Source organism: Theropithecus gelada, chromosome 3, assembly GCF_003255815.1.
Source record: "Theropithecus gelada isolate Dixy chromosome 3, Tgel_1.0, whole genome shotgun sequence".
NCBI classification, from domain to species: domain Eukaryota; kingdom Metazoa; phylum Chordata; class Mammalia; order Primates; family Cercopithecidae; genus Theropithecus; species Theropithecus gelada.
In genome coordinates this window covers 105,717,263-105,737,010 of record NC_037670.1, presented here as the reverse complement: position 1 = coordinate 105,737,010, position 19,748 = coordinate 105,717,263, and the positions used below count along the sequence as shown (strand labels likewise).

Here is a 19,748-nt window from a genome sequence, read left to right as displayed (position 1 = left end):
GTATCAAATATTACATAACACAATTTTAATTAAATAAAAAAATTATATATATATCATTATTTCTGCCAAGATGGCTATTCTTCTATCTCCTTCTTGAGTGCTCCTTTTTGCACTGTTGAATTGAATGAGGGTAGACCTGATAGAAGGAGAAAGTATTTTTGTTTTTGTTTTTGTTTTTGTTTTGAGACAGAGTCTCGCTCTGTCACCCAGGCTGGAGTGCAGTGGCGCGATCTTGGCTCTCTGCAACCTCTGCCTCCCAGGTTCAAGCGATTCTCCTGCTTCAGCCTCCTGGGTAGCTGAGATTACAGGCACGCACCACCAGGCCCAGCTAATTTTTGTATTCTTAGTAGAGATGGGGTTTTACCATGTTGGCCAGGCTGTTCTCAAACTTCTGACCTCAGGTGATCCACCCACCTCAGCCTCCCAAAGTGCTGGGATTACAGGCGTGAGCCACAGTGCCCAGCCTAGAAAGAGTTTTGTAAGATGAAATATGTGGCTGGGCGGGGTGGCTCACGCCTGTAATCTCCGCACTTTGGGAGGCCGAGGCGTGTGGATCCCGAGGTCAAGCTGGGCGTGATAGTGCGTGCCTGTAATCCCAGCTACCCAGAAGGTTGAGGCAGGAGAATCACTTGAACCCAGGACGGGGAGGTTGCAGTGAGCCGAGATTGTGCCACTGCACTCCAGCCTGGGTGACAGTGCAAGACTCAGTCTGGGAAAAAAAAAAAAATATGCAAGTGCAGTCTGAACTCAGATCAGAACTAATGCTCTTCCCAGACAGGATCTTGCAAAAGTATTATAAAATGACAGAGTCAATTCTCTGTTACTCTCCATTACTCGCATTTCAATTTGGTGGCTCACTTTTCAGTGTGAGTCCTATCTTTAATTCTGTTTAATACATGCTGTTCAAGAGTGGATGGCAACTTCAAGTGGTTCCTGGCTGTCAAGAGCCTTCCAATTCCACTCCATAAAATGGAAGGGCCCATTGACATATCTTAATGGAAGGGTATAAAAGGGTATATTGTTTTAACATACATTAAACACTTTGTTACCAAACATGTTGGAGGAATACAAAGTGACAGTTTGTGATACATTTAAGTAATTTTAATTCGGATTGGTTTCTTCCTGTTACCACTTTCAGGGCAAGTGAGGCAAACATCTAACTACCTTCACCATCCCTACTCCTATCCCAGCACTCCTGCATGAACATTCACATCATTTCTAATTCCCACACCAAAGTCCTTCCTATCACGTACGTCTTGCTACTGTTAGGGACATAAGGAGGTTGGGGAGGGAGTGGGTGGAGGTATGGGCAGGGGCAGGGGCAGGGGTAGGGGCTTGAGCTGACATAGTACATACAACAGGAATTAAAGGAATCAGAATCACATTGCAGGTTGTGAAGTAGATAGAGTCTGTGTATTGAAGTTACACAGCTCTAAGTCTAAATCCTCAGCTCTGACACTTTTTAGTTGGGTGTCAGTTGACAAGTTACTAAACTTCTCAGAGACTCAGCTTCCTTACCTATATAAGTGGTTAATAATACCTACATCCTAGGGCTGTAGTGAGATTTCAATTACATTTATAAGGTGTAAATACTCAGTATACACTCAAATATAGTGCTGTATTTGTATTGGGTGAATATGTGGAAATTAGAGAGTTCTAGGCTTTTGATAGAGACAGGCCAATTTACTTGCTTATCCTTGAATGCAGGTTTCTTGACATTCCTTTTCACTGTTGAATCTATTTCCTGAGCCATTACAGCCACTGAACCAAAATCGGGCACAAGAGTTGACCTGTTTGTCATAATACCATCGAACCACATATTCACCACAGTTTCCAGGCTTCAAGGCTTCCAAACATCTAGGATCTAGAGTGAGAAAAGGAAAATGTGTTATGGATTTTTCTTATACTGAAGACATGAAAAATAAAAACCTTATAAAGTTATATAAACTTTATTCTTCATGCACACTAATGAACCAACCAAGAAAATATGGTTCTAAGCCTAAAATATTTCCCTCACCACCTGAAACTCTGCTACTAGATATTAATTCTTTTGAAAACATGAAGGTTTTTGATCCTCATGAAACCACATTAAAAATGCTTATTTCTCTGAAGGCCTATGTGAGACTTCATTGGCTAATACTTTTGTGGGGATTAGAAAGACAGGACTTCTTTCATTTACATTGGATTTGATTTACAATCAAATGAAAAGATGGAATAACATTTCCACTTTCTGTACACATTTCCTCCCACTCTGTTCACAGAAAGCACCACTATGATCGCACACAATTGCCCACTATGAAAGGAAAACTCTTTCAGTTACGGAAAAAAAGTAAAATGAAGGACTGTCTTTATATTACAACTATTTTTAAAAAAGAACAGCTCTTGCAGGACACTAAAAACATGCTATGACCTTCTAATGTCATATTGTCTTATTGTAGAAATACACCTACTATAAGAAAGCATAGGATAGCTGTAACAATAAAGTTACATTGTCCTGATAAGGTTCCTTTAATTATGGAACTCCTCATTTGCTAAATCCCTTTTTATTGTGTGGTACTCTGGAGTGCCTTGATTAGTATTTCCTACTTGAGGAAGTGATTCCAAGGTAGGAGAAGCCAAAAAACAAACAAAAAAACCCCAAATAGATAATTGCTGTCTGGGATTTATATGTCAGAAGCTTTATTTTGCAATAGCTAAACCAGTACTCTCTCTATCTTCCTTAACCATTTTCCCAGATTTGGGGTATGTCTTGATTCATTTATTTTCTAAAACTTACCTCTAAATCTACCTCTACTATGCAGACTCCCTAGACCAAATGGAAAAAGAGTCATATATTTCTACTACCTCCGCCCTTAAAACCAAAACCAAATAATGTATATATTTAATTCATTTTAAAGCTAATCTAAACTTTTGAGCACAAAAATTGTCTCTCATATTCTGCAGAAAATATGTACATAATAATACATTTTCTATAGATGTGAACTCTATAGAAAACATGTTAATGAATCAGAATCTAGATTTTAGCTTGTTTCTCTTTCCTGTGCAATAAAAGGGTCAAAACTTCAAATGTCTACATGTGTGAAGGGTACATGTAAGATAATAGGGAGCAGTATGGACTACGGCAAATAGGAGAATATAATCCCCTCTAAAAGTATTCAAATTAAAATAATAAATACTATAAGAACTTTGAAATTCTTTATAGACCAAATTTACTCCGCAACTAGCCAGTTTTCAAATTCTACATATAGTCCAGTGAAAACTATATTTTGTCCTGCTTATTTAGAATCATAACATTTTCTCTCTGGGTAACCCTGTGCCTTCCTCACATTGTAGATACAGTAGCAGGTTGGCAGATCTCTCTTACCTTTGTGCACCAAATCTGTGCACGAGACTGTAGAATCAAAATGGGACTTGGAGTTCTGGTTTACCTACCCTCTGCCCCACCCACAGGGGTGCTGAGCAGTGGCCTGGGGGTGGTGGTGGCCTCAGATGAGGTAGTGGCAGGCAGATCATCAGCCCAGGTTGGCTCTGGAGCCTTATCATTTTCATCCTGGTCTCTGGTGACACTCAACTACACACAAAAAAATTCACATTTTGTGTTTCTAATAATATCAAGTAAAAAAAGTACTAGCTTGCTTTTGGGAACATATAAGGACAAGTTCAGCCATGCTGTGTTTCCCTACCTCTCTGATATTAACAATTTCAAATAAAACTCAGGAAATAATGCCCCTCCTCTGTGTCATGCATCCCGAATCCCCAAGTTGTAGATTTTCCCACCACTTGGTGTGGGTGTATTTGTGTGTACACACACACAGAGCCCACCTCCAGGCACAGATTTTTGGGTGCTGGGACATCCAAAGCAAGTGTGAAAGATGTGAAGTTGAGAGGCGTTCATTTCATTCTTAGCCACTGCTATGAGAAAATAACACTAATTTCTTTAATATTTTTATAGCCTTTCTCCATTTCCTAACACTAGACAGCTTAACAATATATTCCAAAATATTTACCATGAACTCAATCAATTTTGAGATTGGGAATTAGGGTAGCAGAAAACAATAATACAGCTGAAATAAAAGCAACAGTCGTCACTTTTTGATTGCTTACCAAAATCTCAGCTGCAGATACCTCTGCCTGCTCTTTCTATTATTACACCCCAGCTAAGGCCAAATGTTGTAGAATGCTTAACATCTAAGATGCTCTAAGAAATGTTTGGTATCTAAAGAACAAAGGGTTTTTGTTTCAAAAGCAAATTTTCTGGACTAAAACTTCGAAATTTCATCCAAATTCATGATATATAATGAAACAAGAAAGAAAGGTGTTTTACTTTTTTAAAAAAATCATGTCTTTATACTAGAATGATTTGTAATCCTTTGGGTATAGACCCAGTAATGGGATTGCTGGGTCAAATGGTATTTCTGGTTCGAGATCCTTGAGGAATTGCCACACTGTCTTCAACAATGGTTGAATTAATTTACACTCCCACCAACTGTGTAAAAGTGTTCCTATTTCTCCGCATCCACTCCGGCATCTAATGTTTCCTGACTGTTTAATGATCGCCATTCTAACTGGCATTAGATGGTATCTCATTGTGGTTTTGATTTACATTTCTCTAATGACCAGCGATGATGAGCTTTTTTTCGTATGTTTGTTGGCTGCATAAATGTCTTCTCTTGAGAAGTGTCTGTTCATATCCTTCACCGACTTTTTGACGGGGTTGTTTTATTCTTGTAAATTTGTTTAAGTTCTAGTATAAAGACACATGCACACGTATGTTTATTGCAGCACTATTCACAATAGCAAAGGCTTGGAACCAACCCAAATGCTCATCAATGATAGACTGAATAAAGAAAATGTGGCACATATACACCATGGAATACTATGCAGCCATTAAAAAGAATGAGTTCGGAGGGTGCACCCAAGATGGCCAAATAGGAACAGCTCCAGCCTCCAGCTCCCAGCGTGAGTGACACAGAAGACGGGTGATTTCTGCATTTTCAACTGAGGTACTGGGTTCATTTCACTGGGGCATGTTGGACAGTTGGTGCTGGTCCATGGGTGCACCCCGACCAGCGAGAGCTGAAGCAGGGCGAGCCATCGTCTCACCTGGGAAGCACAAGGGGGAAGGGAATTCCTTTTCCTAGCCAAAGGAAATTGAGACACACAACACCTGGAAAATTGGGTAACTCCCACACTAATACTGTGCTTTACCAAGGGTCTTAGCAAACGGCACACCAGGAGATTATATCCCACACCTGGCCCAGAGGTCCCACGCCCATGGAGCCTCCCTCATTGCTAGCACAGCAGTCTGAGATCTAACTGCAAGGTGGCAGTGAGGCTGGGGGAGGGGCGCCCACCATTGCTGAGGCTTAAGTAGGTAAACAAAGCTGCTGGGAAGCTCAAATTGGGTGAAGACCACCACAACTCAAGGAGGCCGGCCTGACTCTGTAGACTCCTCCTCTGGGGACAGGGCATAGCTAAACAAAAAGCAGCAGAAACCTCGGCAGAGGTAAATGCCCCTGTCTGACAGCTCTGAAGAGAGCAGTGGATCTCCCAGCATGGAGGTTGAGATCTGAGAACGGACAGACAGCCTGCTCAAGTGGGTACCTGAGCCCTGAGTAGCCTAACTGGGAGACATCCCCCACTAGGGGCAGACTGACACCTCACACCTCACACGGTGGGGTACACCCCTGAGACGAAGCTTCCAGAGCAAGAATCAGACAGCAACACTCGCCGTTCAGCAACATTCTATCTTCTGCAGCCTCCGCTGCTGATACCAGGCAAACAGGGTCTGGAGTGGACCTCAAGCAAACTCCAACAGAACTACAGCTGAGGGTCCTGACTGTTAGAAGGAAAACTAACAAACAGAAAGGACACCCACACCAAAACCCTATCAGTACATAACCATCATCAAAGACCAAAGGTAGATAAAACCACAATGATGGGGAAAAAGCAGTGCAGAAAAGCTGGAAATTCAAAAAATCAGAGCGCATCTCCCCCTCCAAAGGAATGCAGCTCATCACCAGCAATGGAACAAAGCTGGACAGAGAATGACTTCAATGAGTTGAGAGAAGAAAGCTTCAGTCGATCAAATTCTCAGAGGTAAAGGAGGAACTACGTAACTAGTGCAAAGAAACTAAAAACCTTGAAAACAGAGTGGATGAATGGATAACTAGAATAATCAATGCAGAGAAGACCTTAAAAGAACTGATAGAGATGAAAACCATGACACGAGAACTATGTGACAAATGCAGAAGCTTCAGTAATTGACTCGATCAACTGGAAGAAAGAGTATCAGCAATTGAAGATCAAATGAATGAAATGAAGCGAGAAGAGAAGTGTAGAGAAAAAAGAGTAAAAAGAAATGAACAAAGCCTCCAAGAAATATGGAATTATGTGAAAAGACCAAATCTATGTCTGATTGGTGTGCCTGAAAGTGACAGGGAAAATGGAACCAAGTTAGAAAACACTCTGCAGGATATCATCCAGGAGAACTTCCCCAACCTAGTAAGGCAGGCCAACATTCAAATACAGGAAATACCAAGAACGCCACAAAGATACTCCTCGAGAAGAGCAACTCCAAGACACACCATTGTCAGATTCACCAAAGTTGAAATGAAGGAAAAAATGTTAAGGGCAGCCAGAGAGAAAGGTCAGGCTACACACAAAGGGAAGCCCATCAGACTAACAGCAGATCTCTTGGCAGAAACTCTCTAAGCCAGAAGAGAGTGGGGGCCAATATTCAACATTCTTAAAGAAAAGAATTTTCGACCCAGAATTTCATATCCAGCCAAACTAAGTTTCATAAGTGAAGGAGAAATAAAATCCTTTACAGACAAGAAAATGCTTAGAGATTTTGTCACCACCAGGCCTGCCCTACAAGAGATCCTGAAGGAAGCACTAAACATGGAAAGGAACAACAGGTACCAGCCATTGCAAAAACATGTCAACATGTAAAGTCCATCGATGCTAGGAAGAAACTGCATCAACTAGTGAGCAAAATAACCAGATAATATCATGACAGGATCAAGTTCACACATAACAATATTAACCTTAAATGTAAATGGACTAAATGGTCTAATAAAAAGACACAGACTGGCAAATTGGATAGAGTCAAGACCCATCAGTTTGCTGTATTCAGGAGACCCATCCCACATGCAGAGACACACATAGGCTCAAAGTAAAAGGATGGAGGAAGATCTACCAAGCAAATGGAAAACAAAAAAAAAGCAGGGGTTGTAATACTAGTCTCTGATAAAACAGACTTTAAACCATCAAAGACCAAAAGAGACAAAGAAGGCCATTACATAATGGTAAAGCGATCAATTCAACAGGAAGAACTAACTATCCTAAATATATATGAACCCAATACAGGAGCACCCAGATTCATAAAGCAAGTCCTTAGGGACATACAAAGAGACTTAGACTCCCATACAATAATAATGGGAGACTTTAACACCCCACTGTCAACATTAGACAGATCAACGAGACAGAAAGTTAACAAGGATATCCAGGAATTGAACACAACTCTGCACCAAGCGGACCTAATAGACATCTACAGAACTCTCCACCCCAGATCAACAGAATATACATTCTTCTCAGCACCACGTCGCACTTATTCCAAAATTGACCACATAGTTGGAAGTAAAGCACTCCTCAGCAAATGTAAAAGAACAGAAATTATAACAAACTGTCTCTCAGACCACAGTGCAATCAAACTAGAACTCAGGACTAAGAAACTCAATCAAAACTGCTCAACTACATGGAAACTGAACAACCTGCTCCTGAATGACTACTGGGTACATAACAAAATGAAGGCAGAAATAAAGACGTTCTTTGAAACCAATGAGAACAAAGATATGGCATACCAGAATCTCTGGGACATATTTAAAGCAGTGTGTAGAGGGAAATTTATAGCACTAAATGCCCACAAGAGAAAGCAGGAAAGATCTAAAATTGACACCCTAACATCACAATTAAAAGAACTAGAGAAGCAAGAGCAAACACATTCAAAAGCTAGCAGAAGGCAAGAAATAACTAAGATCAGAGCAGAACTGAAGGAGATAGAGACACAAAAAACCCTTCAAAAATCAATGAATCCAGGAGCTGGTTTTTTGAAAAAGATCAACAAAATTGATAGACTGCTAGCAAGACTAATAAAGAAGAAAAGAGAAAAGAATCAAATAGATGCAATAAAAAATAATAAAGGGGATATCACCACCAACCCCACAGAAATACAAACTACCATCAGAGAATACTATAAACACCTCTATGCAAATAAACTAGAAAACCTAGAAGAAATAGATAATTTCCTGAACACTTACACCTCCCAAGACTAAACCAGGAAGAAGTTGAATCCCTGAATAGACCAATAGCAGGCTCTGAAATTGAGGCAATAATTAATAGCCTACCAACCCAAAAAAGTCCAAGACCAGACAGATTCACAGCTGAATTCCTCCAGAGGTACAACGAGGAGTTCGTACCACTCCTTCTGAAACTATTCCAATCAATAGAAAAAGAGGGAATCCTCCCTAACTCATTTTACGAGGCCAACATCATCCTGATACCAAAGCCTGGCAGAGATATAACAAAAAAAGAGAATTTTAGACCAATATCCCTGATGAACATTGATGCAAAAATCCTCAATAAAATACTGGCAAACCGAATCCAGCAGCATATCAAAAAGCTTATCCACCATGATCAAGTGGGCTTCATCCTTGGGATGCAAGGTTGGTTCAACACATGCAAATCAATAAACGTAATCCAGCATATAAACAGAACCAAAGACAAAAACCACATGATTATCTCAATAGATGCAGAAAAGGCCTTTGACAAAATTCAACAGCCCTTCATGCTAAAAACTCTCAATAAATTCGGTATTGATGGAACGTATCTCAAAACAATAAGAGCTATGTATGACAAACCCACAGCCAATATCATACTGAATGGACAAAAACTGGAAGCATTCCCTTTGAAAACTGGCACAAGACACGGATGCCCTCTCTCACCACTCCTATTCAACACAGTGTTGGAAGTTCTGGCTAGGGCAATCAGGCAAGAGAAAGAAATCAAGGGTATTCAGTTAGGAAAAGAAGAAGTCAAATTGTCCCTGTTTGCAGATGACATGATTGCATATTTAGAAAACCCCATTGTCTCAGCCCAAAATCTCCTTAAGCTGATAAGCAACTTCAGCAAAGTCTCAGGATACAAAATCAATGTGCAAAAATCACAAGCATTCTTATACACCAGTAACAGACAAACAGAGAGCCAAATCATGAATGAACTCCCATTCACAATAGCTTCAAAGAGAATAAAATACCTAGGAATCCAACTTACAAGGGATGTAAAGGACCTCTTCAAGGAGAACTACAAACCACTGCTCAGTGAAATAAAAGAGGACACAAACGAATGGAAGAACACACCATGCTCATGGATAGGAAGAATCAATATTGTGAAAATGGCCACACTGCCCAAAGTAATTTATAGATTCAATGCCATCTCCATTAAGCTACCAATGACTTTCTTCACAGAATTTGAAAAAACTGCTTTAAAGTTCATATGGAACCAAAAAAGAGCCTGCATTGCCAAGACAATCCTAAGCCAAAAGAACAAAGCTGGAGGCATCCTGCTACCTGACTTCAAACTATACTACAAGGCTACAGTAACCAAAACAGCATGGTACTGGTACCAAAACAGAGATATAGACCAATGGAACAGAACAGAGCCCTCAGAAATAATACCACACATCTACAGCCATCTGATCTTTGACAAACCTGACAAAAACAAGAAATGGGGAAAGGATTCCCTATTTAATAAATGGTGCTGGGAAAATTGGCTAGCCATAAGTAGAAAGCTGAAACTGGATCCTTTCCTTACTCCTTATACGAAAATTAATTCAAGATGGATTAGAGACTTAAATGTTAGACCTAATACCATAAAAACCCTAGAAGAAAACCTAGGCAATACCATTCAGGACATAGGCATGGGCAAGGACTTCATGTCTAAAACACCAAAAGCAATGGCAACAAAAGCCAAAATTGACAAATGGGATCTAATTAAACTAAAGAGCTTCTGCACAGCAAAAGAAGCTACCATCAGAGTGGTATTCTCAACCTACAGAATGGGAGAAAATTTTTGCAATCTAATCATCTGACAAAGGGCTAATATCCAGAACCTATAAAGAACTCAAACAAATTTACAAGAAAAAAACAAACAACTCCATCAAAAAGTGAGCAAAGGATATGAACAGACACTTCTCAAAAGAAGACATTCATACAGCCAACAGACACATGAAAAAAATGCTCATCATCACTGGCCATCAGAGAAATGTAAATCAAAACCACAATGAGATACCATCTCACACCAGTTAGAATGGCGATCATTAAAAAATCAGGAAACAACAGGTACTGGAGTGGATGCAGAGAAATAGGAACACTTTCACACTGTTGGTGGGACTGTAAACTAGTTCAACCATTGTGGAAAACAGTGTGGCGATTCCTCAAGGATCTAGAACTAGAAATACCATTTGACCCAGCCATCCCATTACTGGGTATATACCCAAAGGATTATAAGTCATGCCGCTATAAAGACACATGCACACGTATATTTATTGCAGCACTATTCACAATAGCAAAGACTTGGAATCAACCCAAATGTCCATCAGTGACTGACTGGATTAAGAAAATGTGGCACATATACACCACAGAATACTATGCAGCCATAAAAAAGGATGAGTTTGTGTCCTTTGTAGGGACATGGATGCAGCTGGAAACCATAATTCTCAGCAAACTATCACAAGAACAGAAAACCAAATACCGCATGTTCTTACTCATAGGTGGGAATTGAACCATGAGATCACTTGGACACAGGAAGGGGAACATCACACACCGGGTCCTATTGTGGGGAGGGGGAAGTGGGGAGGGATAGCATTAGGAGATATACCTAATGTAAATGATGAGTTAATGGGTGCAGCACACCAACATGGCACATGTATACATATGTAACAAACCTGCACGTTGTACACATGTACCCTAGAACTTAAAGTACAATTAAAAAAAAAAAAAAAAAGGATGAGTTCATGTCCTTTCAGGGACATGGATGATGCTAGAAACCATCATTCTTAGCAAACAGAGGAACAGAAAACCAAACTCCACATGTTGTCACTCATTAGTGGGAGTTGAACAATGAAAACACATGGACACACGGAGGGGAACATCACACACCAGGGCCTGTTGCGGGGTGGGGATCTAGGGGAGGGATTGCATTAGGAGAAATACCTAATGTAGATGACAGGTTGATGGGTGCAGCAAACCATCATGGTACGTGTATACCTATGTAACCAACCTGCACATTCTGCACATGTATCCCAGAACTTAAAGTATAATAATAAAATTCATGTCAGTTATTCTTGACAAGTACCAGGAGCTAGACAAATCTTTTATGGGAATAATTATATATTTTTTTATTTTCAAATTTTTCCTTGGATTCCAGCTCTATGCAATTGAATCAGTCATTCACCTGAGTCCTGACACTTGGTTATTTATCCTTGCAATGGTTTCTCTTGTTTATTTGTTTGTTTGCTTTTTTATTTATTTAAATAGTCAAATCTGTGACCAATATAGTTTTTTATGCTTTTTACTCAGGGATCCTGGCATGCTGTCATCATTAGCTGCCCTCTGCCAGCTAAGCTGTTCTACTGCTTTTGACTTTTTGTGTGTGCGCATGCACACATACACGCACAAGAGGGAAAAACTAATGAGTACCATTACTCACGTATGTGTATTTTTTACAGTGATTTACTATCAGGTGACACAGAGCAAAGTTTTCCATTTGGATTGGTTGTTAGCCCTATATAAAGGGCACACAATTCAAATACAATAGGAACTTTTCACTGTCCCCTGAACACAACTTTTGGTACAAGTGGAGACAAAACCGGAAATTACTTGAGGTTCCTCTTTCTTTCAGAATGATCCTGTATGCACATACAGCAATTTGAACGTGAACTTTTTAAAATAATCATTATATTAGAGAGTTTAAAGCTAGAGGAAAACTTTCTTGGTCCCTTATTTTCTTTTTTATTTTTCATAGAGATAGAGTCTCACTGTGTTGCCCAGGCTGGTCTCAAACTCCTGACTTCAAATGATCCTTCCACCTTGGCCTCCTTGAGCCCAGCACTGAGTCCCTTATTTTCTACTGGAGGGAATACAAAGCTATAAATGATTAAGAAACTTTCCAAAAGTTATTGGTAAGCTAGTGACAAATCTTCAGGAAAAAAAACGCCTGTTGTTTTTTGCTTGGATGTATTTAATTTTAAGCAAGAAATAAGAGTTTGAGGAGTTTATCAAACATAAAAGTCAACTGACATTAGTCTACACTTCAGATATACGGTCTAGAAGGTGAGACTGTTCAATTGAAGAGGCGGGCTAAGCAGCACAGTTTTCTTCAAGGAATTAACTCAGCCTTTAAATATTTACCTTGTTCAAGTCTGGAGTCCTCAAAAGCTATATTTTACCTCTTCTAAGCTTAGGAATGTGTGTTTTCATTCTCAATCACATAATCATTTGGAAATTTTGACATCTGTTAACATTATACCACAGATTCCAAGACAAGCAAAATTAACTTTAGTAGGTGAAAATAATTTCATTAATTTTCTGGCTCAGTGAGATGTCAGATTATTTCAACAAATGCATAATGATTATGGCTTGCAATTTTTATAATTTCCTTACCACAAAAGCAAGCATGTTAATTGAAGGGAATTTTAGAAAATGTGGATATCAAAAAAAGAAAATAGAAATCAGAAGTAATTCTACCTCCTAAAGATAGTCATTGTTGGTATTCAGGTATATTTTTCCCCAGTCTTTTTTCTATGTGCATATCCATTTTTTTTTTTTTACAAAAAAATACTGTGTGTTTGGTTTTCTATGCTCTATGCTATTTTAAAAAATATATTATATTATGACATAATATACTATATTATGATACTATATTTCACCATGACTCTATAACATTTATTTTATTATCATTATTATTATTATTTTGAAGACAGAGTCTTGTTCTGTTGCCCAACACGATTTTGGCTCACTGCAACCTCCACTTCCCAGGTTCAAGCAGTTCTCATGCCTCAGCCTCCCAAGTAGCTGATATTACAGATGTGAGCCACCACGCCCAGCCTCCTCCACATTTTTGTAGCCTTGCCTTCCACTACTCCCAGAATATCTGGTCAGGATCTTTCATTCCTTCTTCCTTTCTATTCTGCCTCAGGCTCTCAATATCAACCCTTCCACCACAGCCTAGGAAAAGTTGGTCTCCATGAGCAAAACCTTCTCCAATAACCCACTCAGTACTGATTCTCCCCTTCTAGATGATGCACAATGCCTTCTGACTCTTCTATACTTGACGCTGATTGTGTGTAATTTAACCTTTAGTCCTATCCTATTGAAGAGTAACAGAATATGCCTCCCAAAATATGCCCCTGTGGCACACTGATTATTTTGAACTGAAGGCAATTGAGAATCAGATACAAGCTCATTTGTCTCAATGCAGGACATACATTCATAAAGGCATCCCTCCTCAGAAAATCAGGGTTAATGACTCAAGAGGAGTCTAGACCCTTAGTTAGCCCAGAGATACACCAGAGGACTCTACATAACAAACTATTCACTAATCTTTATCTTCTATTAGTTCACCCATATGTTTATCTTCCCACCATCTGCTGCTGTAGAAAGTCCTTTCCCATTGTCTTGTCACTCCTCTAAGCTCTATTGTTCTTTCATTAAGATGCTATATAAGACCAAGTGCTAACCACCCCTGAGCTACTCATCTCCATGCTCCTATGTGTATATGCTGCATGTTAATAACTTCTGGGTGTTTTCCTATTGTTAATCTGTCTTTTGTCAGTCTAATTTACAAGGCCCTAGCTAATAACCCTAAGATGGGTAGAGGGAAAAAAATGTTTTCCTCCCCTCCACTATCTTGTATAATTTCTTGTTTTCTAAAGAAATACCACTTTCCTGATAAGAGAAATTATGCCATATCTTTTTTCTTTCTTTTCTTCTTTCTCTATCTCTTTTTTTTTCTATCACCATAGCATAAAATAGGCAAAAAGTATCCACTGAATAAATTCACAATGGGTTAATCTTTCTGTTATACTCATCTTTAGGTTGAACTTAATAAGGATATGCAAAGAGCAAAAGAGAAAGAGATAAATTTGCATTATTTAATTCCTCTAGACTTTAATGTCATCATTTTTCAAATAAAAAAGATTAGGCCCTAACCTGCCTTCCAACTCTAAAAGTTGGATTTAACCAACACAAACGACTGGCAGAATACACACCCAATTCATGATAGTGATTGCTTCTGGAGAGATGAGGAAAAAGAGCTCTGGAGGGAAAAAGCTAGGACTTTATCTGAAGCAAGAATGAATGAACAAATGGAAACACTGGTTACTTCTGGGTGGTGAGAATGCAGCCAAATGTTTGTAGTATTTCTATTCTTTTTAATACATCTTAAATCTAAAAACACAAGCTTGCCTGTAAGCTCTGCACATTTCTACTCCAGCCACACTGGCCTGCCTTAGAAAAGAAGGCTGACTCCAGCTCCAAGCAGGGACACCATAGTCAAAGGCACAAACGAGGAGTCTAGGGGCACCTGGGAGCCGAACCTGGAGTCCAGGGCTGCTCCGTGTAGCTGGAGAAGCAGACGTGTTATCACCATTCTCTTTCAGCCTTTGAGCTGTTCTTTAAGGGGAGGAAAACGGACTCTAAGGAGGATTGCTGACCAGGTGCCACATGCAAAAGGTCTTTTGCTTTCTGATTTCCAAACATTTTCCTCATAATTTATTGCCCAGAATTTTGCATATATTACAAAGTCTTCAAATCTGAATGCATGTCTGCTCTGGATGAATGCTAATGATCATCTGCATTAGTGTTTGTGTTAAGACTTAGCATTTTCCCAGAAGTGTGGGTCAAAATTTCTCCAATTCGGCTCTGGGGATTCTACTGCCAGTGGGCTCCACAGCCAGGATCTTCAAATTGTCTGGCTTCTCAGGAGTCCTTCTTGGTTGATTCTCCCCAAGAATCAAACACACTTCCTTGTCAGGTCTCTCTGCACTCAAATACTTAATCTGAAGGTGATTTATTTGCATTTTAAAGTTCCCGGGGGCCTTTAGGAACACCTTGAATTTGGGCTGCACCTCTCTGGATTAACTGTGGCTTTCATAAAGGGTGGAATGCAAGATTTTGTTCTGTTTAAACCTCTCATACATTAAAATGCAGTAAAATAGCCTGCATTCTGGCTTGACCCAGTAAATATTTTTGACAGCTGTAATCATATACTTTTAGAACAGGAAGAATATTCTAGTAACAATCTTTTATTTTACAGATGAGAGAACTGAGACCTCAGGAAAATAGGTGATTCCCCTAATGTCAGGCAGCTATCAGATTTCATTTCTAAGATGTCATTCATCATGAGATATACATTTTAAAATAGTTTTGAAAAAAGACCACACACATTAAATAGATGCATCCCAATTTCAGAAATAATAAAATAGAAAAAATACAGGCTTTGGAGTCAAGAGAATAGTTCTTAGCTTCAGCTCTGAGACCACAAGCCAGGTTTCCTGACTTCTCAGTCTGGAATATTTCTTCTAGATCAGTTAGCAATATGTTTATTATTTTTTGTTTTTTCCTCCTCCATAACACAGGTGCAAGTTATATACTGAGGGTAACAAGTCTATTATAAGCAATAAATATTACTTATACAGCAACCTTTTGTAGTGATACTAATAATTAGTTGTTATGCAGGGTTTTATGAAGAATTTGAATGTTTTTCACGATCACAGTGAGAGAATGTTAATTTTATTTTTCCCTAAGAACGTATTTTGGTAGAAAGAAGAGGAGGAAGGAAGGACAGAGTTAAGTGTCTTAAGGGAGTGACAGAAGGGACAACAGTGAAAAGGAAGAGACAACAAAAGGGAAATGGTACTTCTGACATGATTGTTTACTAGCTTTGCAGTATCGCCTAGGGTAGGCTCAGGAATGATCTGAGAACAGAAAGGTTGTAACAGATTCATTTAATTTTAGATGTTTGGATACTGTAACTATACTTATTAGATAAAGGTGGGTGTGCATGCACAGAGGCATAAATATGTTTTTGTATATGTGTATGTGTATACTATGTGCGGGTGCATGTGTGTGTAGTCAAGTGCTGCATAACGACGTTTTGGTCAACCACACCACATACACAACAGTGGTCCCATCGGATTATAATACTATATTTTTACCCTTTTCTATGGTTAGATATGCTCAGATATACAAATACTTACCATTGTGTTACAATTACCTACAGTAGTTAGTACAGTAACATGCTATGCAGGTTTCTAACCTAGAAGCAATAGGTTATACTATCTAGCCCAGGTGTATAGCAGGCTATACTATCTAGATTTGTATGAGTACACTCTATGATGTTCACACAAAAACAAAATTGCCTCACGAAACATTTCTCAGAAAGTGTCCCTGTCACTAAACAATGCATGACTCTATGTCAAAGATTTAAATGTGAACATAAATGCATCTTTGTTCAAACTAAATATCTATAATGAAATAGTTGTTTAAAAATTCAGTTTTGCATTGGTGCTTCTTTAAAAAGAGCCAGAATGAGAAAGCCTAGAGACAAGAGGTGTGATGCGAGAAGGTCAAGTTCACTGCAAGGTCCCGCTATCTGGGTCAAAGTTCCCCTAGAGAGACCTAGCTGATGTTCAGCTTCCCTTCATGTGGCTCTTGGTGTTATAAATCCAGAGTATTTTGGTTGTATTTTTTCTTATTTCCTCCCCTCCCCAGCTACTAGAAAGCTTCATCTGTCCTAATCTGTTAATGTCATTTGTCTCTCAAGGCCATCAAGCTTCCTGGGACTTGATACAGAGGCATCCGTTCTTACTTTTCCTCATTATGTATCATAACTGCCTTGGATGTCCCTCAGGCACCTCCACTTTACATGATGCAAACTAAACTCACTATTTTTCTTAAAAAACAAAACAAAACAAAAACCACCCTGCCTTTTATATTCTCCATCTCAGTATATAGTGTTTCAATCTATCTCATCTCCATGGTAGAAACCCGATAGTCCTACCCAAACCCCTCCCTCTCCCTAACTTCCAATCCTTTCAATCACTATATCCTGTTAATTCTACCCTAGAAATGGCTTTTCAATCTGTGCCTCCTGTTTATTCCCACTGCCCCTGCCTTCTTTCAGGGCCTCATTATCATTTCCCTGGACTATCACGCCTCGTATCTCAGCCTCCGGTCTCCTCACCTCCTCCTAGGTATGTTTCACACAGCAATCAAGGTTATTCTTTCTGTGAACCAAATATGAGTATATCACTCTTGCTTTTAAAACTCTGCTGTCTCTGTCTGCCTGGCCTATAGATGAAGTTCAAGCTCCTTGCCTTAATACATTAAGACATTTATAATCAGTCCTTAAATTGCCTGTCCGGTTTTAACTCTAATCACTCTACCACCCACACCCTAGGCTACAATTAGACTGAACTTGTTCAACTGTCTTGAAATGCCATGGCACTTTAAAGTCTCCCTTTGCCTACCGTTTTTCTAGTTGTTGTTGTTTTGTTTTTGTTTTTGCTAGGAATACCCTTCCCCCTGCTCTTCTCTTGAAAAACTCCTCGTTATTCTTAAAACTTGACTCAATGAATGTCACCTCCTCTGTGATGCCTCATGTTATGAACTAAATGTTTGTGTCCCTCCAAAAATCATACATTGAAACCTGAATCCCCAATGTGATGGTATTTGAAGGTGAGTCCTTTGGGAGGTGATTAGGTCATGAGGGTGGAGCCTTTATGTATGGGATCAATGCCCTCATAAGAAGTGATATGAGGGATGAGCTGTCTCTTGGCCATGTGAAGACATAACAAGAAGGTGGCTGTTTACAAGCCAGAAAGCAAGCCCTCACCAAACACCAGATTTTAGACTTCCCAACCTCCAGAGTGGCTTGTTGTTTAAGCCACTCAGTCTATGGTATTTTTGTTATGGCAGCCCCAACAGACTAAGCCACTTTCCCATTTCTCTTTCCTGAAATTAATTGCATCATCTCTGTGTTTCCCTCATAGCTTTGCTAAAGTTTGTAATGCATCTTGTACTTACCTATCTCCCTGAAAGAGTGTGAGCTTCTCTCAGGCAGAAGCCATGTCTTAAGAGTCACACCATCTATCATAGCAGTTAATAATCAATACATGCTATTGGAATTCACTGGTATTAATATAGCAAAAAATGTGATTCAGTGATTATAAGGAGGGCTCAGTTTAAGCATCAATTCATGGATGAAACCTGAGCTTGCTCTTGTTTAGGAAGACTTTAGAAAGGGATGTCAATTGACTAGAGAGGGACAAAGTGGTAAGTCACACAAACAGGAGAGGCCCCAGTAGCGGTCCATGCTCAGGAGGAGATAGACTGTGTCCATTATTGTCTGGAATTTACTTTAAAATGCACAATATAGATCACGGTTGGCAACACTGTGGGCCAAATCTGAGTCACTATCTGTTCTTGTGAATAAATTTCATCAGAACCCAGCCACACTCATTCATTTAAGTATTATCTATGGCTGTGTTTCTACTTTAAAGGCACAGTTGAGTAATTGGAACAGAAATCAAATGACCTGAAAATCCAAAACTATTCAGTATATGGCCCTTTACAGAGTTTGCTGACCCCTGGTATAGACCATGGAGTATAAATGTTTGTGTTAATTTCAATCTGCAATTTTGTAGAATCTGTTGCCCTGACTGGAATTACCCATTTTGCAATTGGTTACTATTTAATCAAATAGAAATATGTTAGAGGCCTTTCTGCCCTTTTGTGAACAGGATATGAGAATCTAGTAAGTTCTATAGTCTGTGCCCTTAGGAATGGTATCGCAGGCCTGATTCCTGAATGGCCCTGAGTTCAACTACTGATCTGAATGTTCCTTAGGGCCTTAGTCTAAGTAGACTGTTAGCTGAATCCTGATGTTGGAACACTGTTGCACAGGCTCATGGTCACTCTTTCATGTACATGAAGGCTTCAGAAAAGGGCAGTGCAAGGACTTCACTGAGCTTACAGAACAGGGCCATGACTGCTGTGTGCCTGCTTGCCAGAGGATGTCCATGGGGCTAATAGAAATTGGTCTAGACTTGCCCAAGTTGCAATTTGGTGGAGAAGAGACTATAGCACTCATTAGTAACTATAAAAGGCTCCCCCATTTTCTCCTTAAAAAACTAATCTTTGCCCATAATCTGATTGGCTGAAGTCAGTTCCCAGAAGCTTGCTAGGAGGACAGTCACATTTGTCTCAATTGATTCAGGAGGTGGCTCTTCACATGCTATGTGATTGAGGAGCTCTGAAACAGAGCATCTACTTTGCACCATATGCATATATAGCCTCCCTCACAGTCCTCACTCAGAGCACAGGAGGTGGAAGCCAAATGAGCAAACGCATGGCTTGGAGTGTGGGAGAGTGGCCAGTTGGGCACATGCATATTTAGAAAAAACATGAGAGGGTACAAAGTGGGAAGCAGATGCACAGACGAAGAGGGAGAGTTGTGGCCTGGTATGAAAGGCACTGCACAGCATGGCAAGTAGGTGAATTCAGAGTGTCGTGTTAATCTGTCATAGCACACATGGTTACTTTGATGGTGATAGGAGTATAATATAAAAATGTTATCTGCAATGTTTAATAAATATGTATAAAATATATAAGTTTTTAAAAATACCC

At 39.5% G+C, this 19,748-nt stretch overlaps 1 protein-coding gene across 1 annotated transcript in view; it reads right to left on the bottom strand.

Annotated features, from left to right (window-relative positions):
* Positions 1-927: 927 nt before the first annotated feature.
* COL28A1 (collagen type XXVIII alpha 1 chain) overlaps positions 928-19,748 on the bottom strand; it is a 177,854-nt gene continuing 159,033 nt past the window's right edge. Inside the window, exons 34-35 of the mRNA XM_025380068.1 lie at positions 3,433-3,571; positions 928-1,864 (exon numbers count right to left, since the gene is read on the bottom strand). Of these exons, the coding sequence (XP_025235853.1) occupies positions 1,692-1,864; positions 3,433-3,571 (312 nt within the window). The 3' untranslated portion in view covers positions 928-1,691. The remainder of the gene's footprint in view (positions 1,865-3,432; positions 3,572-19,748) is intronic.